The sequence below is a fragment of the Equus przewalskii genome, chromosome 1, assembly GCF_037783145.1.
Source record: "Equus przewalskii isolate Varuska chromosome 1, EquPr2, whole genome shotgun sequence".
Lineage (NCBI taxonomy): Eukaryota > Metazoa > Chordata > Mammalia > Perissodactyla > Equidae > Equus > Equus przewalskii.
This window is the reverse complement of record NC_091831.1, coordinates 121,874,526-121,902,031: the sequence shown is the minus strand read 5'-3', so window position 1 is coordinate 121,902,031 and position 27,506 is coordinate 121,874,526. Positions and strand designations below refer to the sequence as shown.

The 27,506-nt window shown below is 40.9% G+C and overlaps 1 protein-coding gene across 5 annotated transcripts in view; it reads left to right on the top strand.

Moving 5' to 3' along the window:
- THSD4 (thrombospondin type 1 domain containing 4) overlaps positions 1 to 27,506 on the top strand; it is a 552,284-nt gene that overhangs the window by 436,594 nt on the left and 88,184 nt on the right. For all 5 annotated transcript variants that reach the window (XM_008519725.2, XM_070621956.1, XM_070621972.1 and 2 more), the window contains one exon: positions 22,370 to 22,574. In XM_008519725.2, coding sequence (XP_008517947.2) covers positions 22,370 to 22,574 — 205 coding nt within the window. The remainder of the gene's footprint in view (positions 1 to 22,369; positions 22,575 to 27,506) is intronic.

The window sequence follows — 27,506 nt, the reverse complement described above, 5'->3', positions numbered from 1 at the left end:
CATCCCCTTGGCCAGAACTAGTCAATGGCCACACCTAACTTCAGAGGGCTGGGGAGTTGTAATCCTCCATTTACCTAGAAGTAGAAGAGCCGGATACTGAGAAACATCAATAATGCTGAAGAGAATTTCATCCTACTATTCCCTTTGCCTGTGGAGAAAAGATTAGTACTTTCATCAACTTTGTAAACTGTAGTTTTGAAGTAAATCCTGGTGGCTTGCATGGGCAGTGGGAGGGAATTCCCGTAAGCCAGATATAATTCAGGAGTGACATTCACTTAAGCTGAGTGTCTCTTTGATTTCAACATTTGCGCTACAGAACTAAAATGCACTAAACCACAAAATTCCGCTCCAAAAGGATCTAGGCTCTGATTTCCTCATTCTTTAATGAGACATTCTGTGAACTAGAATGGAAGCCTAGTCATAGCCATAGATTTTACTTAATTCAAGAATTATTATCAATGGTGTACTAGTTCTGAAAGGAATGCAGAGTTAAATTTTGCGTGCTCTTTGCTCAAGGGACTTAGATGTAACTTCAATACAAGGCTGATGATAATGTTAGGATTTAAATATTTTAAACAGCTTGCTATTAAATTAAATTGTTAATCAACAAAGAAATATCTCTATGTTGTGACTTTGTGTGATCCTGACCCCCTGCTGATATACCCCTGGGAATTCTCATCTCCTAATTCTTGTAGGATGGTCTAGGTCAATTATGAGTAACCTATTTAGCAAAAAGACCAAGCCAGAAACACGTTACAATATGTTTGGGTTAATTTTTTTCCCATTCAAAATAAAATTTACTTTAGCTTCATGAGGAATAATACATCTAACAATGAATATTTACTGACTTTTTTCAGTAGAGACAGGTCAAGAAAGAAATGGTATCATTTTGTAGCCACCAAATAGTAGTATTTTGGGCATATTTGAAAAACAGTAACAAAGGCAACTTTCCAATCTGGTGTAGTGAAGTTAGAGAGCAGACCATAGCAAAGCCTGGTGGGTAATTTATGGCAAGAGAGCCAGGAGTTCCCCATAGGCTGCCCAGGACTGGTCTCACATTCTTCCATATTGGGCTGATTTCCATGATGTAAGGTGAAGCCACTGAACCAGGTGACTCCTTCAGCGCCAAGAGGAGGAAGGACAGCATGACATAGATAAAGACCCAAGTTGTACTGACTATTGTTTAGACATTCTAGGCTTTCCCAAAACTGTGTGATTTTTCAATCTTTGATTTCTTCTCATTTTATTTAGAGTAAAAAAAATCCATCTTTTATTTTTATGAACCCTGATTCTGCCATGAAGCCATCTGTGATCTCCTTAGCCATTGCTGCCCAATTCATTCATCAAATCCTGTTCTACCTACCATGCAATTGATGTCTTGTTTATTTTGCTCATGGATATTGTCTCCCCAGCTTGACAGCAACCCATTGAGAGCCACTTTTGATTTCTCTAGAGGACTGGGTAGTGCTAGGTACATGGTAGATGTTTAATCCCTCGTTAATAGAGTAACTTGTCTGATGATTTAAACCTTTCTTTCTACACCCTTCCATCCTTGGTCAACTCTGACTGTTAATGTAGAGCATAGCCAAGATTTATTGAGTGCCTACTATGTTCCAGGCACAGTGTTAAGCCCTTTACACAGATTGTGACATTTAATCCTCATAGCAATCTTATGAGGTGAGCATTCCCTGAGATTCCCTTTTGGGATCAGTAAATGGGATAAGTTTTTCTGTGCATCCCCCTGTTAGTCCCAGTCCAGTCTCTTGGGACCACAGATAGGAAGTCTTTCCTCCATGTGATGAAGCCTATGATATTTGGAGCCATCTAGCATGTCTGTCTTCTTTTCTTCCTGTTAAACACTCCAGTTCTTTATACTATTGTTAACAACAATCACAAACCCTTGTTGAATGCTTACTATATTCCAGGTACTGTGATAAGTGCTTTCCCTTGTGGGTTAAATTACTATAATTTTTCCTACTTAAGCATCTTGCCTAAGGTCACACAGCCAGTGAATGGCTAACAGTATTACAGTCCCAGAAGAGATGATTCCAAAGACAGGGTTTCTAATTACTACTCCATATAATTGCTATGTAATAGTGATTTTACCCTTTTTAAGAGTATAGAATTCCTTATGTCACCTTTTCAATAAAAGAATGAAAAGGGCAAATACTTTGTCATAGAAAGAAGATTCATGAAAGGGGTATTTTTAAGCCATTGTTTTCTCAGGGAAACTAGATGCTAGAAAAGTTTTAATACTAAAAATACATTTGTGATACCTGCACAACAGTAAAGTTATTCCAGATAATTTAGCTTTGGAGCTGGAAAACTTGGGCTCTACTTGTGCCAGGGTCTCACACCATAGTCCTGACAAAGAGGGGATAATGTTGAGAAAAGGATCTATTTTAGGCAAATACATCAAACCAAATGGAAAATCTTAGAAAGGAAGTGGCACAGACAAGTGTCCAAAGGTCTCCGGAGATCAGAACATGACACAGCAGTGGACGGTACACAGAGAGGTTTCCAGTGGCTGGAAGGGAAGATTTGTTACAAGTCAGAGCCTTTCAGGGATGAATGAACTTCCTCAGCTGGTAGGGAGCTTCCTGACACTGGGAGAGGGTCAAATAAAACCAGATAGACAGGGTTCTTGCCAAGAAGGGAAATACCTTAGAAAGTTAGAGTTACCAGGCACCTGTGAGGTCATCTGGAGATGTAGTAAGAGTTGAAGTTAACAGTCCAGGTTCTGGGACTGGAGTGCCCAGGGTACATTCCAGCTCAATAGCTTGCTAATCTTGGACAATTTTCTCAACCTCTGTCTCACTTTTTTCATCTCTAAAATGGAAATCATAATATCGTCTACCTCCTGGAGTGTTGGGAAGATTCAATGAGTTAATTTATATAAGCCATTTAAAAAAGAAAGTGCTATGCATGTGCTAAATCATCTAGTCTTATAGTCTTTACATTTTAGCAGAAGTGCTCTTTTTTCCAAAGAAAGTGGTATAGTGATCCCGATATATAAAACAAGTTTTTAAAAACCTGTGTTTTATTAGTATAAATTAATTTTTAATTAAAACATTATCTAACTATTACAAAGGTAATTAGGGAACATGTGACTATTTTGTTGAATAGTAAATTTAGCACAGAGAATATGGAAAATGGTTAAGATACCTCAGCATCCCATTTATTTCTCAATTTTGTTTCAGCTTACAACTCTTGAGGAGTTCTTTATTAAGACAGACAAGAAATTGCAAATTGCAGACAGGTAGTCTCTCTGATTAAATAAAAGTGGAAACAGTTTATTCTGGGGGCTGCATAAAAATGAGTTAATGGAGTGGTGTGCAGTGTGTTATATAATTAAGCATATACTGTGGTTGAAGATGATGTCTATCAAGTTCTTCACATTTTAAAAATATGTTTTAAAGATTATGAAAACATTAAAGCAGAACCTTAGAATATCTTGAAAGCCACTGACCTATCTCATCTAGCAGACACATTTTATCAGTTAAATTCGCCCCAGTGACCTGTCCAGGGTCTTGGCAGGGAACATCCTCTGACCTTGGTTAGACCAGTTGTCCTCCATGGTTTCTTCTACTCTAAGATTCTGTGATTCTTGCATTTTGTGTTTAGTGGGAATACATGATAATAAGCCTGATTTTACTGTGATAAACCTCCTCCTGATCCTATTGGTTGAGCCATTTTGTTCTTCTCTATCTTACAAAAATCTGTTATGAAATGAAATTTCAAAGTTGTGTTTTCCGAAAAGGATAGATGTCCTTTGTCTCAAATCTGTTTTATTTTTGTTCCTATCCATTTTAGTGATATTTGTATAAAGTAGAGACCTGTGGTCTTCCACATCAAGGAGAGTTAGTGATTTTTGTTAATGCTCGTTGGTAACTGTAAGGTCCAAATTTACAGGGAAATCCAAGTTTGATTTTCCTAGCCAGCTAGGTCAATGCCCTTTGCCACCCTTGTTTGTGTTCTGTTCCCTGATATTTTAGCTTATATCGAAACACCTAGCTTGATTTGTTGATGACTTTGAGCTACGGCCGAGAAGAAAACAAACATCCTCATCTATACTGATGACATGGTTTTCCAGCCATCCTAAGAAGAAGCTAAATCATTTTGCTAGTTACGTCTAAATGGCTGTGTGTCAACCGTGTTGCTGTTACAAACTTATTTGAGGCGGGGACTTTCCAGTGTTCAAGTAGGCACTGCCAATAGCTTTCTCTAGCAATCCAGTTCACTCCTCATCTCACAGGTAATGCCTTGGTTAACTCATGGAACCCACAGGAGGCATTAACAACTCAAAATCAGTGTTCTACAGCAGTGCCTATTGAGCTATAGGTTTGTTGCCTTCCTCTGCTCAAGATCTCTGGAAATTTCTTTATCTTAAAGGGAGCAGCCTGTTTCCTATCATTATTTTAAAACACAAGTTGAACAAATTGAAATGATACAGTGATTTCTTTGCAGCCCTCAGACATATATAGAATACAGACTCAAAGAGGAAAACCTTAGATCTCAAAATGGGGAGCCCCAGGATTGCTAGGATGAATCAAATAAACCCAAAATAAAGATGGTCTTGGGGAAATTCCAGGCTCATGGATCCCTTCTGCTCATCAGAGGAAAATCTTCTGGAGGCCTGAGCCGGAGTGAGCTCATAGAAAACAGAAGCTATCCAAAGGATTTTAAAGTCCCAGACCCTTGGGTCTGCACTGGAGAGAAAACCTCCATCAAATCCTTTTGTTAGAACAGGAAAAAGTGATTGGGAGAAGATTTTAGCACCAGGGCTTCAGGCAGCACATGGAGACAACAGATAAGACAGGACTCAAAGTTTCTGGGAAATTGGAGCTTTCCCGTGAGTATAAAGAGGAAGTCCAAGATGATACTGAGATGACTCCTTTCCGTGAAATAGCAGGGAAGAGCAGGCACTCAGAAGCCACCTTTCCCTCTACCACCTGTCACCCCGAGGCTGCGTGTACGCATTCGGAGGACATTTGCCTTTGTGGGCTGCTGTGGTCATCCACATCCAGTGCTGTTCCTGCTCCCTGCTCTTGTGGCTCCTGCTTTTCACCCGTTGGCATGTGCTGTTCACCACCATAATCCCTGTGTCGATCAGGATGTTAACCTCACCTGTTTGGCTTCCACCTTATCACTCTGCTTCTGAGTTTTTGAGCTCAATAGATATGCGTTCATATCCTGATGCTTAGCTATATGACCTTGAACAAGTTAATTAACCTCCCTCTTTCCTCCTCTGTTAAAATGATTTTGAGTAAATATTGTCATGCTAGTAGATTCTCAAAAACCAGTTTCCTTTCTTTCTATTGCTTTTCTTGGTGCCCATGAGCATCTCTGTAGAACTCTGAATAATGAGCGTACGCCTTTCTTGTAGGACCCAGAGAATCCATTAATTGTTAAAATTGAATTTTTGACTCTTTTTGGCTTTGGCTCGGGCTCTCTTTTAACTAAGGGTTATTTTGCTCTGCTAGAGAAATGCTTTTCTTTTTACTTCCATCTTTGCTGCCATTCCACATTCTTTAAAGTATACGTAGGCTATTCTCTAACTAAATAACATTCCAAGACAGCTATTGTTTAAACTAGGAATGAGTATCATTTGTTTGTATTTCTTTGAATTTGCCCTCTATGTTGTCTTTAACTCGACTTTAAATAAAACGTAATAGGCATTGAGTTCCTTCCATGTGTCAGATGCTTTTTACAAACTCTCTCTCTTTATCATCACAAAACCAACCCAAAAAATTAGAATATATGATTAATAATTAGTGTTGCTAATTAATAGGTAGTGTCACTTTAATAAAGTATTTTTGCTGTCAAAGCTTAAGGATGCTGGGTCATTTTCAAAATTCCTGCTTTTTATTGGTGGTGAACATGACGCAGTCTATACGGAAACTGAAATATAATAATGTACACCTGAAATGTACACAATATTATAAGCCAATATGACCTCAATAAAAAATTTTTTTTTAAATCCTACTTTTACTCAGTTAGCCACACCTGGGGTAAAGCTTATTCTTTTGGGGGTTTTGTGTGTGTGTGAGGAAGATTGGCCTCGAGCTAACATGTGTGCCAATCTTCCTCTATTTTATGTGGGATACCACCACAGCATGGCTTGACGAGCAGTGCTAGGTCTATACCCAGGATCCAAACCTGCAAACCTTAGGCTGCTGAAGTAGAGCATGTGAACTTAACCACTACAGCACTGGGCTGGCCCATAAAGCTTATTCTTGAGCTGCTGCAGCCCCAGGCACTCCTTTCCACCTGGAATCAGGGACCCAAATATAGGCATAAGACCTAGGAGGAAATAATCAGCTTGTTTAAGCGACAACTGACATCAGGAAGCTTTTTGAGCCAGAGGAATGACATGATGACAGCACTGTCTTGGGAAGATAAATTTCACAGCCACATGCAGGATAGATTACCTGAAACCACAACGTTAGCCTTTCTTATGCTTACACATCTGGGGGGCATGATTTAAAAGCTCATAAATATGATCTGTTTAAAGAAGGGACTGGTGAAAATTAAGAATTTCAAGGTTCAATCAAAGAAAGTGAAGGATCAGTGTTTATCCAACTGGTTTGCATGTCCTAAATATTTATATACACAAGTGCATGTTGTTCGTGCGGTCACTCTGAAGCCATATGTGGGCATCATATCTGCCATTGCCCTACCTTTCGGCTTAAAGTTGCACGAGAAGGAAAATTCTCTGCAGACATGAGAATCATTCATCTGGCTGCCACCTGAATTATTGTTATAGAACACATTGAGTCTGACAGATAACCCTGTTCTTAGCCATCCTTCAAAAGAAGCATGAAGGAGCCTTCATGTTTAAATATTTCAGCCAAATTTCTTCCTTCTGAGCATACATGTAACACAATGTCTTTATTTCTTAATGAAATAAATATTCATATTGGATGCATCTATGGTTAGAAGAGAGAATAAGAAGGAATTATCCTTATTTGATTTCTTGGTCATTCTAGCCCTGTAGAACCAGCTCTTGGATTGGGGAATGATGTCTCTCATTGGAACCTGGTGTTTTTCCTTGAGTCATAAATATCTCCCAGCCTGGTAAACCAACAGTTTCCATTCCAAGAAGGCAAATGAGAAAATAGTTACTATTCCAGTGAATAATTTTGGACCTAGGAATTTGTTATGAAAGAAAGCGTGGTGTGATAGATGTTCCTTCAGCTGGGTGAATGAGCACTGAATGCTGGAAAAGAGATAACATGGGACTTTGAGGGAGCAGAGAATAAAGAGGGGCTATCAGAGATGCTGAAACAATTCACTTAGTCCTCGTGGGAGCGGAGGCCTTGAATTGCAAGTAGAGCCCACGTGGAAGGGCTTGGGGCAAACCAGAGAGCAGTCCTGAGATAAAAGCAATAAGAGAGAATTATCCTTATTTGATTTCTTGGTCATTCTAGCCCTTGGTATATGTGGCCCTTGGTCCGGCATCTACCCAGCCCTGTTCTTACGAGTAAAGAAGGGTTTCCGTTAGACTAAGGGACTATGCAGCTAACAGAGGAGAAAGAGCCTGGGTTTTGGAACCAGAAGGCCCTTCATTCAAACCCACTATCACAACCTCTTTGTGACCTTTGACATATTACTTACCTTCTCTGAGCTTCAGTAAAATAGGGATAGTCAAGAGAATTAAATAGGCTAACATATGTCAGGTGCCTAGCACATGGTGAGTGCTCTATCTGTGATAGTTGTCACATGTGTACAAGGGGCTTCCTGCTGCCTGAATCCCTGCTTGCTACTTGAATCCCCGATCGCATCTGTTTTCCACCTACAATTCCTCTAAGGCTCTGCTCCAACATGTCCAGGCTATAAGCTTTCTTTGCTCTCTTTCTAAAATGAACATAACCCCTTTACAATTTTTGAGGCCTTCCATAGCTGGTCTCCAGCATGAACCAGGAAAGACTAACAAAAGAAAACACATTTTAAAAAAGTAGAGAGAGAGGTAACAAAGTTACAAGAAAATCTCTGAAAATTTTGACCACCGTTGTCCTCAGAAGGTTATTGAAATGCAAATAGATCACAGCAGTTTGCCTGTTACAATTCTGGCTTCAAACCGCACTTGAGAATCGTGTGTAAACAGCAGTGCGGTTTCAGTGGACAGTGCAAACAGACCAGCCTCCTCTGTTAGCGTGGAAATGTGTGTGCCTTGTGTGAGAAAAAGAATTCCCGTGGCCATGCCCAGGGACAGGTCATTGAAGGCAGGCACATGCGGCCTCAAGGAGAAGGAAAAGCATACCAACATTTTTCCATGCCCTACTCCATGCCACTTCTGAACTAGGCACCTTCATCTGCACATCCTCATTTAATCCTCAAAAGAGATTTGAGAATTATACTTTAATGCCCTCGTTTTACAGGTAAGGAAACGAAGGCTTAGAAAAATGATGTCACCTGCAGGTGTCGAGTGTGTTAGGGATGCTCTTAGGCGAACATCCATGTGACTAGAAGAAACAACTTTTAAAGATGTGGGAACAAACAAGAGAGATTTTTGTTTCAGATTATGGAAATGGAAAGGGGAATCTAGACCAGGAATTCTAAAGGCAGGAAAATAGGCATAATGTAGGTGTCGAGCTTCAGTGAAGACTTGGGAGGGCCCGGAACAGAGAGAGGTTTACACCCTGGCGTGTGAACTTCAGAGTCCAGGTCGGTTATTAACCGTCCGCTCAACCACTCAGGGCTTTTCACTGGCTCTCCACAATCACCCAGCTCTTCCCTCCATCTCTTCTCTGTCTCTTTCTTCTCTTTCCAGCCCTGGAAGCAAAACCAGACTCCTCTCCTATTTAGCCATATCTCAGTTTAGCCATTATGTCTTGTTGCCTTGGTTTCTGCTGATTCCCAGGCCTCGGGGTCCCACCTCCCACCCTAAGCAGTTTATCCAAGTATTTCCACAAAGACAGTTGGCTCTCTATAGGGAGTTGCTATTCCAGCTGGTACAGAAATCCTTTTTCATGTGGTTACAGGGACATAAGAAGAAGATAGACCCTTTGAGAAGAGGAAACAGTAAAACGCTGCCTTGAAAGGAGCAGGAGGGCATTGGAGTGTCACGAAAAGAAGTCTATAGCAGGAAGCCCTCTCTCTGCCTCCTTGGAGAAATCATTTCCCCTGCCAGGTCTTGGTTCTTCATTCATGAAGCAAGGGGCGGGGGCTCCCAGTGCCTTTCCTGCTGTTCCGTACTGGGATTCTCAGGAGACTGTGTTTGCAAACATGTGTCTTACTTCCACCCCTGTCCCCTTTAAAAATCTCACAGAGAAAAGCTTTCCAAAGACATTATTTCATTTCACTTTGTAACCAAAAGGATGATAGTGTTGTGTTGTCTTTGTTTTGACTGGATGAGAGAGCTGGTTGCCATTTGGGGGTTGGACTGCAACTAGAGAAAAAGTAGAAAGATCGTGGAGTAAACAAAAAGTGACCTAAAAAGTCAAATAATCCCAGATTGCACAGGAATCACCTGAGGATGCTGCTCAAATGCAGATTCTGATTCATTAAGCCTGGGATGGGGCCCAGATTTCTAACAAGCTCTCAGATGATGCCTGTGCTGCTGGGCCATGCATCGCACTTTGAGTAACAAAGGGCTGTAGAGGATCAAATAATGATTCTTGATTATTAATAATAATCAAATTAGTATTCTTGATTTAAAAAAAGAAAACCAAAACAGAGGAGTGAAAAATATGCTTTGGAAGGCTTGACATCCAAAAGGCTAAAATAAAAATGTCTAGGGTTCCAGAGGAAAGTTCTAGTGAAAGAGGGAGAGAGAATTAATATGACTAAATTCAATGAATGAATTAGTGATTATGAAGATCCACACTCAACCCTCACTCTAAGATGACTCCATCAAAGGCCTTCCCCCGAGGAAAGCTTCTGCCTGAGTCAGACAACACTACCATTCTTCCGGGTTCCCAGGCCATGGACCTCCCTGTCTTCCTTACTTTACCTTCGATAGACCGTCCTTCTTCGGTCTGTTGGTTGTTCCTTCAGCACAACTTGGTGTTGCCTTGCTGTCCATTCTAATTCCATCTCTCTGGTCCAGGCCCCCGTCTCTCTGTGCCCATCTTAATGTAGTCGTCTTTGTGCCTCTCACTCTCCAGGCTCTTCCGTCTCTAATCCACTGCCTGTGTCTGCCAAGCATCTTCTGAAAACAACATTTTGGTATGCCGTTCCCCAGCTCAGGAGCCTTGGGACTCAAACTCCCATGATTTGCTAGCCAGCCTTTTCTCTCTCATCTCCTCCCACCTACCCACCTTCTCTGCCTTCTCTGGAGATCACCCGGTGACATCTAAAAAGCCCATGTAACCCCCACAGTTTAACTTATTTACACAGAATTTTAAGCATTTTCTTGAACATTCTGGAAATAAAAGGCCTGAATGTTCCACCCACGTTTTTAAATGTTCCACAAAAAACATTTTGAGAAATGAAAATCATATCTTAACAACATGGCAGAAACTTGCACGTAAGAGCACAATAAATGTGCATTCAGCCTGAATTGCTGAGTCCACCCTTCTTATGTTTCTCAGCTGTCATTCCTTTGAATATTTAACCGCTGTTTCTTGTCCCTAAACTGGTTGCTTAGGTATTGTTTTACAAGGGCTTATAGGTGCCATCTTGTGGAGAAAAATGCAAACAGGCACGTTTGGAGATAGGCTGTGTGTCAAGAAAATGATAAGGATTCAAGCATGAGTCTCCCTCATTGCCTTCTGATCTCTGGATTCAGCCACAGTCCTTGCGGGCCTTCTCATTGGACCCACACCTGTACACTTGGGCTGTCTGCACCCAGGAGGCCATGTAAATTGGGCCAGGGTGCAAGCAGCCTCCGTCCTAGAGCACAGTTCATCAACCCAACTCCCTATTGTGTTTTTGCTGATAGTCCGGCTTCCAGAATTTTGCCCTATACAGTGTGGACAGCATGTCTCTGCTCTTTGCAGGAAACTTCTTAGTGCTGATCCCCCAGCAGCGCAAACCACAGCTTCTGACAGACCCATCCCACATGGTGCAGGCCCCTCCGGGGGCCCTTAGAGTTATGAAACAATCTGACCAGATATTTTAAACAGGGTTCTCTTTAAACAGAGAATTTACCGTATAGCCTTACATTTTAAAAGTAAAGTGGAAGTCCAGAGGTTTCTACTATTCTATACAAAAATATGGGTACCTTACTTTTATAATAGAGCAACTGTCATTGTCATAATTCATTCACGCCCCTCCACCCCCATTTCAATCCATTTGGGAGCCAGATCATGAAAGTGAAGCATGGGAATTTTAGAGTTTGGGATGCCACCACTCTGGAAAGATGGGAAAGATGACTCTAGTGGGAAGAGGGGTGGTAGTTCTCTTACAGCATGTGAACTCTTTCCCTCTCAGGGCTCCTTTCTTCAGATTTGTAAACATTGCTGCAGTTGATTTTCGCCCAATTTTATCCTACAGGAGCGCCAACATTTTCTTCCAGTTGAATCACTTAGTAAGGTGTTATCTTCTAATGAAATAGGATGAGGTACTGAAAAGCAACAGCCATAAGCTTGATTAAAACCAGATCGCTTGTTTCACAATTGCCTTATTAAGGAAGCCAAAATACCTTTTATCCCATGGACCATTTCTTCTCTTCAAATGAATGACACTGTCAGTGTGTTTCCCGTTGATTCCTGTTTCCAATTTAAGTTTGTCTATACAAAGCAAATTCCTTGGACTTTAGACATGGCAGAATTCTTCACATCAGGGCTGTATCTTTTTTTCAGAAACAATTTAGCACCAGAAGGTCTTAGAGATGATCCAGTTCAAGGAACAAATTCGTCCTATAACTTTGTTCTCTTGATTCCTCAACCAGGTGCTCTTTCGTTCAACAAACATTTATTAAGCACCTACTGTGTGCCAGGCACTATGATCTTTCCAGTACATAATCCTGCTCATACTAAAGTTAAGCCAAAAGGCAGGCTTAAAGAGCTCTAGAAGGCTACTTACTGGTTAGTTTGATGGCAGTGAGGAAGTATTTTTTAAAACTGGGTAATTAAGAGTTCTATGCTCGTTAGCTCCTTTGAAATCTACAAAGTACTGCTTTTTCACTTTTGTGGAATTGCCATTGTTTGGAAGCTTTCTAGAGGATCTTCCATGTGTTTCTAAAGTGTCCCATGACCTGTGGAGTAAACTAAAGCAGTGATTCTCAACTGCTGGTGGTTTTCTTCCCACAGGGAACATTTGGCAAATGTCTGGAGACATTTTTGTTTGTCATACTGAGGGGAGGGGTGCTACTGGCATCTAGAGGGTAGAAGCAAGGGATGCTGCCAACCATCCTACAGAGTAGAAGACAGCCCCCATGACAAAGAACTGTGTGGCCCAAAATATCACTAAGAGCCACAGTCGAGAAACACTGGCCATGAGGAAGAAGAGAAGGCTGGAAGTGCGATGCTAGGCTTTCACACCCTGCCAGCCCCTCTTCAACCAGAGCAGTTTCGCTTTTCTCATTTTACATGTTAGACTTCTGCATTTGTGCATGAGATTTTGTTTGAAAAATTTGTTTTTTCTGCTTAAAAAAAAATTGAAGACTGCTGAGGTAGAAGATAACTGTTTACCTTCCATTTTATAGTTGAGACACATTGAGACAAAGCAAGCGGGTGTATGTGACGCAGGATGAGGGCAGTCAGGAGCGATTTGGGAGCATCGACCTAAGCCTCAGTGTTGGCTGCACAGGGTCCTGCACATCTCCCTCGCGACATCACTTGCTGTAGTGAATGATGGGGTCATGTCTGCTGCCTTTCACTTCAATCCAGGGGTTGGCATCTTCTATAACGTGCTAGATCATAAATATTTTAAGCTTTGTGGGCCATACTATCTCTGTTCCAACTACTCACCCCTACTGTTGTAGCACAAAAGCAGCCCTAACAATAGGTAAACAAATGGAGATGGGTGTGTTCCGATAAACCTTTATTTACAAAAACAGGCAGTGGGCCAGATTTGGCCTGCAGGCTGTAGTTTGTCGAACTCTGATTTAGACCGTAAGTAAGAACCATGTTTGTGTTACCTTCATGTCTCCCCTGGCTGACACTGTATGGACCCATAGTAGGAAACATCTACTGAACTCTATTGAGGGTCAATTGTGCAGGCAGACGTACTAGAAGATTTTAATGAGAATAACAACTGGAAAAAGATCCATTCCAGTATTTCCCAGAGAACTTCTATATAGCATTTCACTGTTTCCCTGTGTTGGACATTTAGGATGTTTCCAATTTTTTTTATTAATAATAATATTGTGATGAGCTCCTTTGTGCAGCAATTGTTGGCCTCATTTCTTAAATTTCCTTAGCATAAATTCCTAGAAGAAGAATTCCTGTGTCAAACAGTCTATATTGCTGAATTACTTTCCAGGAAGGTGGTATTGATCTACATTCCTGACAGTAATAAGAGGGAGATATTCATCATATGCAACGGATTTCTTTCAACAGAATGTTATGAATAAAAATTTTGGCATCCGTATGTATTTCCATGAATTAGCTCACCATAAATATAAGTAAATCGGTTTTAGCTACTAATCATTTTAATAATAACATTCGCCCACACCGTTGTGACAGCACGATTATTAAGGCACGTTGTTTTACCTGTCGGCGTCATCTAGCCCACCAGTTGAGGTTACCCTATCTAGTGTGTTTACTGAGCCCACACAGAAACATCTGCTTCCCATTAGGGAATCAGAAGCCCTGCTATGTACACACCTGGCACCGGCCTACCCTGCCGTGACGTAAGAGGCTTCCTCTCTGTGAAATTCACCACCAGCTGTGTCATCCAAATTGCTCATTTCCTTCAGGAAACTTCATTTAGGTTAATTTTGGCACACAATCGGGGGCAATTCTTGAGCAATTTCTCCTGTGGTGGCTCACAATGTGTAAAATTTTCCTACAATATGATGCAAAAATCACTGGAAGAATACTAAGGATATCTGAGAGTTGTCCAATCGCCTTTGTAACAGGAAGAAATATCTCTTTTGAACTGCAGTTCATGGTGAGCAAAGAAAAGAACATGAGATAAAGGTAGGCCGGGGGGTGTTCGTCTGTCTGCTTCACTAGGTGCTGTTGGAGATGTGAAGGTGAAGGGGCCTACCTTTATAGTGAACCTTGGCCATTTCTTAGCTCTTTAGATTTTTCTGATCGCCAAATGAAGAAGAAAAATATCTGTGACTGAGAAGTAATAGAAAATGTTATAGAAATAGGGGTGGGTCTGAGCAGTTGCATGAGGATGTGATTTACTTCAAAGCGGATAGATTCCACATGAAACCAGTGGACAGTGACTTTAAAAATATTTTCTGAGAAGCCACCCTTTTGCAGCATTCTTCTAAGTGACCTCCATGTTTCCCTCATCTTATCCTCCCAACAGTGCTATGAGGTGGGTGCTGTACCGTCCCCAGCCACAGATAAAGAAACTGAGGCACAGAATGGCTAATTAACATGTCCAAAGATACAGTGCTTCTAAGTGTCAGAGCCAGCACAAGACCTAGGTCCAGCCGACCATAGTGCCCACCTTAAGTGCCCACTGATGGCACTGTGGTGGTCCCTCGAAAAGAATTTGGAGACATAGGCCAGCATGTTAAGTCATCCCCATCAGCTGACTTCAGTTGAACAGCCTCCTGATATACAAGCCAGAATTCAGGCCAGATTCATTTCTGCGTGCTGTCCCTTGAAAGATCTGGATGGTGTGGGAAGTGTTTTCAGCGCTGACCCCAGAGAGAAGTGACCCATCCAGCATCACACAGCAAGTCAAGGACTGAGCCAGGACTACACGCCAGGCTTCCTGATTCCCAGCCCACCACTCTTTCCATCATGCCAAACTGCTCTTTCTGCTAAATGACATCAGCTGCACTTACCAATTTTATGTCCTTGTCCTGGAGGAAAAGACAGGCTGCTTTGAAGAAAGTAACATGGTACATGAATCTATACATATGCTAAAACTTCATATACACCAAAAAAGTGCGTGTAAGAAATGGCAAAACCAAATAAGGTTTGTTCTTGAGTTAATGGTGGTGTAATGGCAATGGTGTATGTGTTTTTGACACTGCTCTGTGCTTGTGTGAGTTATTATCATTGGGGCAAGCTCAGTGAAGGTCACTGAAACTCTGCTATTTTTGTAACTTCTTAAACTATTTCTTAACTATTATGAGTCTTAACTATTAAACTTCTTAAACTATTGTGAGTCTTAAACTATTTCAAAATAAAAAGCTATAAGAAATTAATGTAATAGGAAGAGGAGCTAAAATATTTATTCACTTAACTGTATGTAAAGTATTATGTTAAAAAAGCTGATGTGGAAGAGAGAAATAATGTGGTCCATACTTCATAATATCAGAAGAGGAGAACGCCGGTCACTTGTGGGCCAGCTTCTCACTAGGACTGTATGGTAACAGCGCCTTGAACTTGTTCCTCTACGCCCAGGTCACTGCCACCATCTACTCCTTCAACAAAACTAGAACCCTCAGCATGACCTCTGATCCTTTAGGGGGCAATTCTTGCATAATGATTAAAAGCATGGGCTTTCGTTTTGTCATAAACGGCTGTCGGATCTTGTCAAATGCAGTCTCTGCATCTATTGAGATGATCATGTGGTTTTTATTCCTCAGTTTGTTGATGTGGTGTATCACGTTGATTGATTTATGGATGTTGAACCATCCCTGTGTCGCTGGTATGAATCCCACTTGATCATGATGTATGATCCTTTTGATGTATTGCTGAACTCGGGTTGCCAAAATTGTGTGGAGATTTTCGCATCTATGTTCATCAGCGATATTGGACTGTAGTTTTCCCTTTTTGTGCTGTCCTTGTCAGGCTTTGGTATCAGAGTGATGTTGGCCTCATAGAATGTGTTAGGAAGTGTTCCATCTTCCCTAATTTTTTGGAATAGCTTGAGAAGGATAGGTATTAAATCCTCTCTGAAAGTTTGGTAAAATTCCACAGGAAAGCCGTTTGGTCCTGGGGTTTTATTCTTTGGGATACTTTTGATTGCTGTTTCAGTCTCTTTGCTTGTGACTGGTCTATTCAGATTGTCTGTTTCTTCTTGTCTCAGCTTTGGGAGGTTGTAAGAGTCTAAGGATTTATCCATTTCCTCTAGGTCATCCATTTTGTTGGCATATAGTTTTTCTTAGTATTCTCCTATATTCCATTGTATTTCTGTGGAATCTGTTGTTATTTCTCCTCTTTCATTTCTGATTTTGTTTATGTGAGCGTTCTCTCTTTTTTCTTGTAAGTCTGGCTATGGGTTTGTCAATTTTATTTACCTTCTCAAAGAACCAGCTCTTTGTTTCATTGATCCTTTCTACTTCCTTTTTTGTTTCAATAGCATTTCTTTCTGCTCTGATTTTTATTATTTCTCTCCTTCTGCTGACTTTGTGCTTTGTTTGTTCTTCTTTTTCTAATTCAGTTAGGTGTAATTTGAGATTGCTTATTTGGGATTTATCTTGTTTGTTAAGGTGTGCCTGTCCTGTATTGTGATGAATTTCCCTCTTAATACAGCTTTTGCTGCATCCCATATGAGTTGGTATGGTATGTTATCATTTTCATTTGTCTCTAGATATTTTTTGATTTCTCCTTTAATTTCTTCAATGGTCCATTGCTTGTTCAATAGCATGTTGTTTAGTCTCCACATCTTTGTCCCTTTCTCAGCTTTTTTCTTGTAATTAATTTCTAGGTTTATAGCATTATGATCAGAAAAGATGCGTGTTATTATTTCAATTTTCTTAAATTTATAGAGGCTTGCCTTGTTTCCCAACGTATGGTCTATCCTTGAGAATGTTCTGTGCACACTTGAGAAGAATGTGTATTCTGCTGGTTTTGGATCGAATGTCCTATATATGTCTATTAATTCCAACTGGTTTAGCTTTTCCTTTAATTCCACTGTTTCCTTGTTGATTTTCTGTCTGGATAAGCTATCCATTGATGTGATTTGGGTGTTGAGGCCCCCTACTATTATTGTGTTATTATGTTTGTTAATGGTTGCTTTATGAACCTTGGTGCTCTTGTGTTGGGTGCATAGCTATTTATCAGCATTATTTCTTCTTGATGGAGTGTCCCTTTGATCATTATATACTGCCCCTCTTTGTCTCTCTTTACCTGTCTTATCTTGAAGTCTACTTTGTCTACTATAAGTATGACAACACTTGCTTTCTAATGTTGGCCATTAGCTTGGAGTATCATCTTCCACTCCTTCACTCTGAGCCTGTGTTTGTCATTGGAGCTGAGATGTGTTTCCTGGAGGCAGAAAATTGTTGGGTCTTGTTCTTTAATCCATTTCACCACTCTGTGTCTTTTTGTTGGAGAATTCAATCCATTTACATTGAGGGTGATTATTGATGTATGAAGGCTTAATGCTGTCATTATATCACTTGTTTTCCAGTTTTCCTGCATTTCCTTTGTTTCTCATCCTGTGTGTTTTGGTCTACCCACTGAGTTATGTAGTTTTTTATGATGTGTTTCTTTGTTTTTTCCTTACTTATTTTTTATGTCTCTGTTCTGCTCTTTTGTTTAGTGGTTACCCTGAGATTTGTGTTCAGAATCTCATGGATAAGATAGTCCATTTTCTGGTGGACTCTTATTTCCTTAGATGGGCTTTGGTTTTGGACCTGGGTTCATATTCCAGTTCAATCTCTTACTAGCAGCAGCAGCATGGTTTGGGCCAGTTACCTAACCTTTCTCCTGAGTCTTAGTCTCCTACGGTTTTCAGCAATATCACAGATTGCTTTTAAGATTAAATGAGAGAAATATATGTTCAGAGGACCTGGAATGTAGTATAGACTCCAAAAGTGTTAGCTATGATGATGCTGAGGAGGATGGGGAAGAAGAGGAGGACAAGGCTTCAAGCTCCCTTTTTCCTCCCCCAACCAATCCATCACAAAGGCCTGACACCCCCAAGGAAGATTCACATGCCTCTTGTTCTGACTTCTCTCTTGAGGAGTGAACCCTGGGTGCTCAGAGTCCAGAGATGGGTCCTGAGGAAACAGGATGTCACTTTTAGTTCTTGGCATCACTTGTGCAGCCACACCCTTTACCAAAATAACGTCCAGGCTATGTGGACGTCTACCAGGAAACAGTGCTGCAGCCCTCCTTCTCCATGTCTAGACTCATCCAGAGTGGCTGTGCTGTGCAGGAAGTCTGGTTGGGGGAGCCATTGAACTGTGCAGAGCATTTTAATATAATGTCTGATTCAGATAAAATGGTGTTTTGTCTGTCTGTGGTTGTCTGAAACGACCCATGGCTGTGTAATTTCCTTGTGATCATCCCACTGTAACTGGGCTGGGGGCTGAGGATGGATGTGATGTCTGTCCCCACCTTCAGCGGTTCTCATTCATTCCTAAAATATCCCCTACACCCCGTTTACAAGAGAGAGACTGACTAGACTGCCTGTTCTCCTTACGTGAGGACCCTCTCCACACTGCAGCCACAGTTATCTGAAAGACAAGTCTGACCGTGGCTCTCCCCTTCTTCAGACATCTAGTGCTGCTGATGCCATCTGATAAAATTCTAATCCTTCACCCTGGTAAACAAAATTCTTGACAAATTTAGCTGAATTCTGCAGCCTCATTTCATCCCTCCCAGCAACCCTACACTTCCACGTGTCAGTCTGTGAACATGCTTTCCTACTTCCTGAGTGTTCTTTCCTACCTCTGTGCCTTGGTACACATTGTTCCCTTTACCTGGAGTGCCCCACGAGACTGAGCTCACGCAGGGACAAATTGAGTCCCAGGGTAGCAGGTGGGGAAAGGGAGGAAGGTGAGATATTACCAGACAGGGCAGGGAGTGAGTGCTGACCAGCTTCTCTGTCCATCTTCCCCATCAGTGACAAGTATAGGCATGTCCTTAATTCAGTTAGAATTAACTCTCACTTTGGCAACATGGGATCTAGTTTCCAGAATCTCTTTTAGTGCTGGTACTTTTTTGTCTCAAAGCAAAAGAGAACCAGGTTTGGGGACGGAGTTGGGTTGGGGGGTGGAAATCATGCATGGAAAACATTTTCCTTGTTTTTCTGCTAAAATGTGCATAGTGCAAGGGCAAGAAATATTTGAGGGAGGGGAAAAATATAGCAAACATGGCATTTTGAAAGTCTAATTGGATATGGATGAACATACTGAGATGATGTTCTTTTATTGTCAGAAATAATGTTTTACAGAGAAGCTATTTGTGAAGAGAGACCAGTTATTATTGATGGACTAATGTGCACTCAAGAATATGGAAGTAATAATGCAGACTTATGGTACCTGCAGAAAGATGTCAATCAAACGTGAAGTTGGAGGGGAAAGAATGAACACTTTCTGATTTGACTTTGCCTGTAGGATTTGACCTGTAGGACTCAGATGAACAGACCCAGGATTGTTGAACAAAATCAAAAGTGGACTCTGAATGGTTTACTGACCACTTTGCCCCCTCAGATGTGTTCTGACAATTGCTCTTAGAATTCAAGAACCAACACAAGCCTATGATTCAGCAAACATGTGTCTCAACTTTTAGAATACCATTCTGACTTCAAGTACCATTTCCTATCCCTATAACCCAGGGAAATACTCCTGTCATCCCAATATTTCATTGTCCAAACTACACTCCACTCATTTCCATCTGTCCATGGAAATGTGACAGAATTCTTTGCTCAGACCACATGTTCCAACTTTAGACTCAGGAAACATGATTGTGAGTCCTATAGAGTCAGCTCCAGAAGTGGAAAAGGATTCCATAAAGATCATTCCATTCTGTTTAAGGTTTAATTGCCCCAAGAGAAACATGAATAGGGAGGAGGAAGATAAAGCAAAAAGATCTTGGAATGAATAATAGGAAGATTCTTTGGGGGAGGAAATGCAGGAGGGTCAGAGTTCCTTTAAGCACTGATGAGGCTGCCTGTACAAGGAGCACCCCGTTAGTTAGACGCATATCATTCAGCATGCTGATGTTTCGGGCCCTTGCTTCCCTGCACCCTTCTGCCCTGGGAAAAAGGCTTTGGGGGAGCCAACAAAAGTCCTGCTGGTCAGCACTTCAGAGCCAGTGACCCAGGGGGCCCAGATCTCAACCAATTTGATTTGATTTCGTAAGAAACTGTGACTGAGGACACTCCTTTGGGGTCGGGGGTACTTTGCTAAGTGTTTGCATTGTCTCTCATTTAGAACAGAAGTCTTGGGGACAAACCCCAATTTTTTTAAATTAAGATTATGATAGTTAACAACCTTGTGAAATTACAGTTGTACGTTATTATTAGTCATGTTGTAGGTACACCGCTTCACCCTTAGTGCCCTCCCCCATCCCCCCTTTCCCCTGGTAACCACCGATCAGTTCTCTTTGTCTATACGTTAACTACCACCTATGAGTGGAGTCATACAGAGTTCGTCTTTCTCTGTCTGGCTTATTTCACTCAACATAATACCCTCAAGGTCCATCCATGTTGTTGTGAATGGGACGACTTTGTCCTTTTTTAGAGCTGAGTAGTATTCCCTTGTATATATATACCATATCTTCTTTATCCAATCATCAGTTGCTGGGCACTTAGGTTGGTTCCATGTCTTGGCTATTGTGAATAATGCTGCAATGAACATAGGGGTGCATGGGACTTTTGGAATTGCTGATTTCAGGTTCTTAGGATAGATACCCAGTAGTGGGAGGCTGGGTCATAAGGTATTTCTATTTTTAATTTTTTGAGAAATCTCCATCCTGTTTTCCATAGTGGCTGCACCAATTTGCATTCCCACCAACAGTGTATGAGGGTTCCTTTTTCTCCACAGCCTCTCCAACATTTGTCACTTTTTGTTTTGGATATTTTTGCCATTCTAACAGGTGTAAGGTGATATCTTAGAATAGTTTTGATTTGCATTTCCCCGATGATTAGTGATGATGAGCATCTTTTCATGTTTCTGTTGGCCATCTGTATATCTTCTTTGGAGAAATGTCTGTTCATGTCCCCTGCCCATTTTTTGATCGGGTTGTTTGATTTTTTGTTGTTGAGCTGTGTGAGTTCTTTATATATTATGGAGATTAACCCTTTGTCAGATAAATAACTTGTAAATATTTTTTCCCAATTAGTGGGATGTTTTTTTGTTTCAATTCTGTTTTCCCTTGCTCGTTAGTCTGATGAAGTCCAATTTGTTTATTCTTTCTATTGTTTCCCTCATCTGAGGGGTTATGGTGTCCGAAAAGATTCTTTTGAAACTGATGTCAAAGAGTGTACTGCCTATATTCTCTTCTAGAAGACTTATTGTTTCAGGCCTAATCTTTAGGTCTTTGATCCATTTTGAGTTTATTTTTGTGAATGGTGAAAAAGAATGGTTAATTTTCATTCTTTTACATGTGGCTGTCCAGTTTTCCCAGCACCATTTGTTGAAGAGACATTCTTTTCTCCATTGTAGGCCCTCAGCTCCTTTGTCAAAGATTAGCTGTCCATAGATGTGTGGTTTTATTTCTGGGCTTTCAATTCTGTTCCATTGATCTGTGCACCTGTTTTTGTACCAGTACCATGCTGTTTTGATTACTGTAGCTTTGTAGTATGCTTTGAAGTCAGGGATTGTGATGCCTCCTGCTTTGTTCTTCTTTCTCAGGATTGCTTTAGCAATTCGGGGTCTTTTCTTGCCCCATATGAATTTTAGGATTCTTTGTTCAATTTCTGTAAAGAATGTCTTTGGGATTCTGATTGGGATAGCGTTGAATCTGTAGATTGCTTTAGGTAGTATGGACATTTTAACTATGTTTTTTCTTCCAGTCCATGTGCATGGAATGTCTTTCCATCTCTTTATGTCATCATCGATTTCTTTCAAGGAAGTCTTGTAGTTTTCGTTGTATAGATCTTTCACTTCCTTGGTTCAATTTATCCCAAGGTATTTTATTCTTTTTGTTGCGATTGACAAACCCCAATTTTAGGTGTGGTACTTATCGTGGTCCCCAAGAGCTTCTTTATGTAAAAATCCCAGCATGGTCCAGCCTCTCCTCTCTCAGAGTCCAACAGAGGGATGGATTTGTGGGACAACTTCACTGTCCACCCTGTGTAAATACATTTCCGGCCCCCACACTCTCCCTTTTCCTTTTCTCTGCATTATTTTTCTCCTGATCATTTACCACCACCAAGCATACTCTCTTTTGTTTACTTGTCTTGTTTACTGTCTGTGGCCCCCATCCCACCCCTAGAATGTACGTTTCACACATACCTAGAAGAAAAGTTCCTTTCCCAAAGTAAGTGTTCCGTGAATATCTGTTGAATGAAGGGAAGAATGAACTTGTTCATCTGCAGGAGCTGGATGGGGGCAAGAGGAAAGTCAGTTCGAGTCCCACCAATAGATCTTCAGTTTCCCCTCTCCCTTTCTTCCCCCAGTGCTTCTGTTACATGCTACAAGAGTCTTTTGTTTTCCACCTCTTTGCAGAGCATTGGCTGCGATGACTACCTAGGCTCCGACAAAGTCGTGGACAAATGCGGGGTGTGCGGAGGCGATAACACGGGCTGTCAGGTTGTGTCGGGCGTGTTTAAGCATGCCCTCACCAGCCTGGGCTACCATCGAGTTGTTGAGATTCCCCAAGGAGCCACAAAAATCAACATCACCGAGATGTACAAGAGCAACAACTATTTGGGTAAGCTTGGGCTTTTTCCAGAGGAAACCATCTGTCGCTATCAGATGATTTATTCCTTCCAGGATCGTGACACAGCAGGGTCCAGAGGTCCTTGGACACGTAGAAGGTGCCACTGGGGAATGTCAAGGCACCACCTGGCCTCTGCCTTGAAATGAGAGGCTTGGGTGGAGAAAGTAAAAAAAGTCCCTTTTCCAAGTAAATGTTTAATATCTACACATTTAGGCCAGCCTCTGTTCCTTCCAAGAGAAACATGGTTATGAAATTGATAACAGGCTAAATTGTTTCTCTGAGATGGGAGAGGCTCTTTGAAAAATGAGGAGATCTGCCAGTCTTTGTTCTGTTGGAGTTTGAGGTGGCCAGGAGGAGTTGATGATCCTGTCTGGACCTTCACTCCCTGGGGTCCAAAGCAAAAGCCATTTTTCACTTCTTTCTGCTTCACCCGCCTGGGGCAGCAGTGTGTGTATAGTAGGAGTGTATCTTCTGAACAGCTGCAGAACCCCTCAGCAGTCACTTTGGGCACTGTCATCAAGGTTGAGAGGCCATTTTTAACCCATTTTCCTACCAAAAGAGATCTTTGTTGATACTTCCTTCTGAGTTTCTGGCTGATTGCATCTTATGCACAGCAAATCGAGTCACAAATTAATTTTTACCAACTTCTAATTCATGTAAGCATATACAAATCAGTTAAAAAAATAATATAAGGAAAGCAGTTTCTTAAAGTCATTTAATGAACAGCAGTATTCATTTTTATTTTTTCATTATTTATTTAACAGAAACTTAAATAGAACAGACTATGTGCCAGGCACTATTCTTAGTGCTTTACAAGCATTAAATCATTGAACCCTCTCAACAGTCCTAGGGGATAGGAGCTTTTTCCATCCTCATTTTATAGATAAGGAAACAGGCACAGAGAGATTATATAACTTTCCAAGGCCACACAGCCAGGAAAAGGTGAAGCTGGGATTCAAACCCAGGCAGTCTGTCTCCAAGCATGGTAGTCTGCCAAGAGATGACACCCGCAAGCAGTTCTAGAACCTGAGTTCTTCTGGTACGCCATTGGCCAGGCGGCAGTCAATGGCTGCAGCAGGTGGGAGATGACTAACTTTGCAAATTTTGAGTATCAGAATCACCCCAGAAGGTAACTCTGGACCCAAGAACTCCAGATTCTGCAGCTCTTCCTTCTCTGCCCAGTCAAGCAACCAAAATTAGCTTCGCTTGGTTTTATTGGTAAGAGGAGGAAGGGGCGGCAGATGGGACTTGAAGACAAATCCAACTGAAGAGGAAAGCTGTTACATTTGCTCTGGCAAAGCCAGGAGCCACTATGGTGGCAGTGAGCCTAGTTTACCACTGAGTGGTTTGCGTGTTATTTTTATTTGCAAAAAATAGTCTTTGCGTGTTTCCTCCTTTCTTTTGTACTATTAGGAGATCCCATCTCCATAAACATCCTGTCTCCTAGAATGGAACATGTTCTTCGGGGGATTATTTGAAGCCTGATTGTGTCCAAATGCACCAGCAAACAATGCCACTTTTTATGAGCTTTGTGTTGTTTTTAGTAAATTTTCCCTGGCTCGAATTCGTCCTATTCAGTAAGTGGTTTTTAAGCTGTGCCCTCTGGAGAGAAAATATGTTATCCTGTGTGAATGTCTGGATGTCTGAACGGAAACTGCTCTCAGAGACTCAGTGTTTTCATCTAGAGTATGGGCGAAGAATCCTGGCCTTACAAGTATTTTCGTGAGACTCAATGGGATAACAGATATTCAGGACCCAGCAGAGCCGCTGGCACTTATTAGCTCTTGACAAATGTTTCTTCCTTTTCTTTTGTCTCAGAAAACTTGTCAAAGCTTTCTGAAATCCAGATTCCCTCTCCCCCTAAAAAAGATGAAGAGGAGGCAGAAGAGAAGGGAAGTAACCAGAGTCAATGGGAGGGTGACTCAGAAAGGCAAGTTCAATTTCCTCTGCCCAGCGACCAGCGGGGTACATGAGAAATCCAGAGTCCGTGGCAGTATTACAGGAGGCCACGTGGGCAAAGGAGGGAGGATGGAAACGGAAGAACAGGCTGTAGTGAAAGGAGGTTCCAGAGGTGATGAACAGGAGCTTCTGTCTGTAGCACTTCAGCATCACTTGGGTAGCATCACCTGGAATGCCCTTTTTTTCCTTTTTTTATTCCTTTTGCTATTGAGATATAATTCACATACCATAAAATTCACTCTTTTAAAGTGTACAGTGGGTGCTATGGTCTTTTTCTTATCACAGATTCTCTTTACCTATCCCACTTATCCTGCTAAATCTCCTGTTCTGTGAAGTCTATATATTTTAAAAGTTGAATTGCATGGCATTGCTGAGATGCTGTATCAGCCACTAGAGCACAGATCTAGCCACTCTTGAACCACCCAGTGACTGTCTTTTACATTACACATTTTCAAACATTGAAACATTTTTCAAAGAGATATGTGGTGGGTTTCTCCACAATTTTCCAGGTAATGATGAAGGTTTCAGTTTTCTTACTTTGTGATTTCTGGCTACGTGAACTGTATTTTGTATAAAAATTTGACTTGACGCACAAAACTGATTTGGCTGTTTGCATACATTTCTTCTACAGAATAGGCAATTTCGAAGAAATGAATAGTTCAAATCTGTATCATTGCTTTTAAAAAATGCACAACTTTTTTTCAGTTGCCTTATTGTTTTCCAGAATTACCTTTAGTTATTTGTAAGGCAAATCAAACTTTCCTTGTGAAATACTTGGTATTTTGTAATGACTGCCTGTCCACACTTTCTGGAGATAGAAAGTAGATTTCTGTGAAAACAGAAGGACTTGTGTTATTAGTGCTGAAGAAGATGGTTTAATCATCTCATTTTAAAAGATTTTTTTAAGAGGTTGGCCCAGTGGCATAGTGGTTGAGTTTGCGTGCTCTGCTTCAGCGGCCTGGGGTTTGCAGGTTCATGGGTTTGGATCCTGGCTACAGACCTGCATACCACTCATCAAGCCATGCTGTGGCAGCATCCCACATATGAAATAGAGGAAGACTGGCACAGATGTTAGCTCAGTAACAATCTCCCTCAAGCAAAAAGAGGAGGATTAGCAATGGATGTTAGCTCAGGGCCAATCTTCCTCACCAAAAAAAGAAAGAAAAAATTTTTTAAACCTTCAATATTTAAATAACTTACTCTAGGCTAGTCACTTAGGCAATAATAGTAATCATGCTGTATGTGTAATGCTTCAGTCTCCAAGCTTTTTTCCATGCATGGTCTTCTGACTTTGAAAACTAGACATTCTTTACTTTGCTTGCCCTAAAAAAGATTTGGAGTATCTTACTAAAGGAGCAATTATAGAGTTAGGGGGTGAAAATTGAAATTAAAAAGTCAAGAACTACACAGAAGAAAGAGGCATATATACCAAAAACCTTGGCTAATGTGTAAAGAGTGACAGTGCATTCAACCTGACCCTGAGTTTATGGCTTAATTTGGTCTGGCCGTCAAGAACTGGACCTGCTGGACTCAGTTTCCAATGGCCTGAGGTCTGGCCCTGGCCCTGCCATAACTCACAGGGGCACTGGCCCACGTGGAGCTGGGGAGGACAGGCCAACCCTGCACTTCACGATGCTCACTGTTTCTCTGAGCGAAGCTACAGAAACCATGACCTTTAATGGTGTGCAGATTTCAGGAGACGGGATGTTTATTCATCTCATTTTAGGCAGGAAACCATGAAATTCTGTATTATTGAGCTCCACCTTTCGGTGTTTATTTGAATTTGTTCACATGCTGCAAAATGTAAACTAGTTGATGGATGATGGATCCTCAGATCTCTTTTTTATTTTAATGAAAAAGGCTATGGAACCTCTGTATCTGTTGTAGGCTGTGGATTCTCCTTTTGCATGTGAGTTATTCTGAACCGTGCTCTTTGAAAATAAAAAGTTGAATCTAATTTTATTTAAATGATTGACATTTTTTATTACTTCCTTCTTCCTTAGTAATAAGATGTTGTAAAATTATTTCAGCCGCAATATCAAAGATTGGCAGAGTTCGGTCAGCTCAGCTTACTAATGTCATTATGTAACCGTTAAGAAATCAGACGTAAAAGCATGCCAAGCAAAAATTGATGCTACAGGATACGTTCCCCCTGCCAACGTGGTGCACTGTCAGAGAGCCTTAGACTTGGAAGGGGTTTTTCAAGATCTGTACTCTTTTAAAAATAAACTGGCGATACTTTTACTTTTAAGCATGTTTTCTTAAACGTTTTGAACAGTAATAATAATGGGCAGCATTTTAAAAATCAAGTATCATGAATCATCTATAATTTGCAACCCTTTATTTATTAGTTCAGCAGCTTTCTATATGGGAAAGATTGGAGTATTCGGATTATATGATGTCTGACGTTTGCATAACAATGAATCCCAAAGATTTGTTCATATGCATTATAAAAATTTTGAACGATACAGACAGTATAGGACAAAAAAATGAAATTCCTTCATGCCAACGCCCTGCCCGATCCACTGCCTTCAAGAGCAAAGACAGATGAATGACCACTCCTAACAGTTCAGTGTACACCTTCCAGTCATTTATGGAAGTACAAATAAATATGTGTTTTCTAAAATTAATGTTACTATACACACTTTTTGCAATTTGCTTCTTTATTTTAGTATTATATTATGATATCTTTTCATATCAGTGCATATAAAGCTAATTCATTATTTTTTTGAATGGAGAATATTCCTTGCAATGATGTAATATAATCTATTTGAGCTTTTCTCTATTGAGAAGTGTTTAAATTGTCTCTAGTTTTCTAATATTGCGAGTAATACTTTAGATTTTTGGTTCAAGATGGCAGACTGAGTACATGAGTTTTTCTTCCCTTCCTCACAAAATTCCATCAAAAAGATACTAAAAGAATAAGAGAAGATATAGCCTACAACCACTAAGAAAACAGGAGTT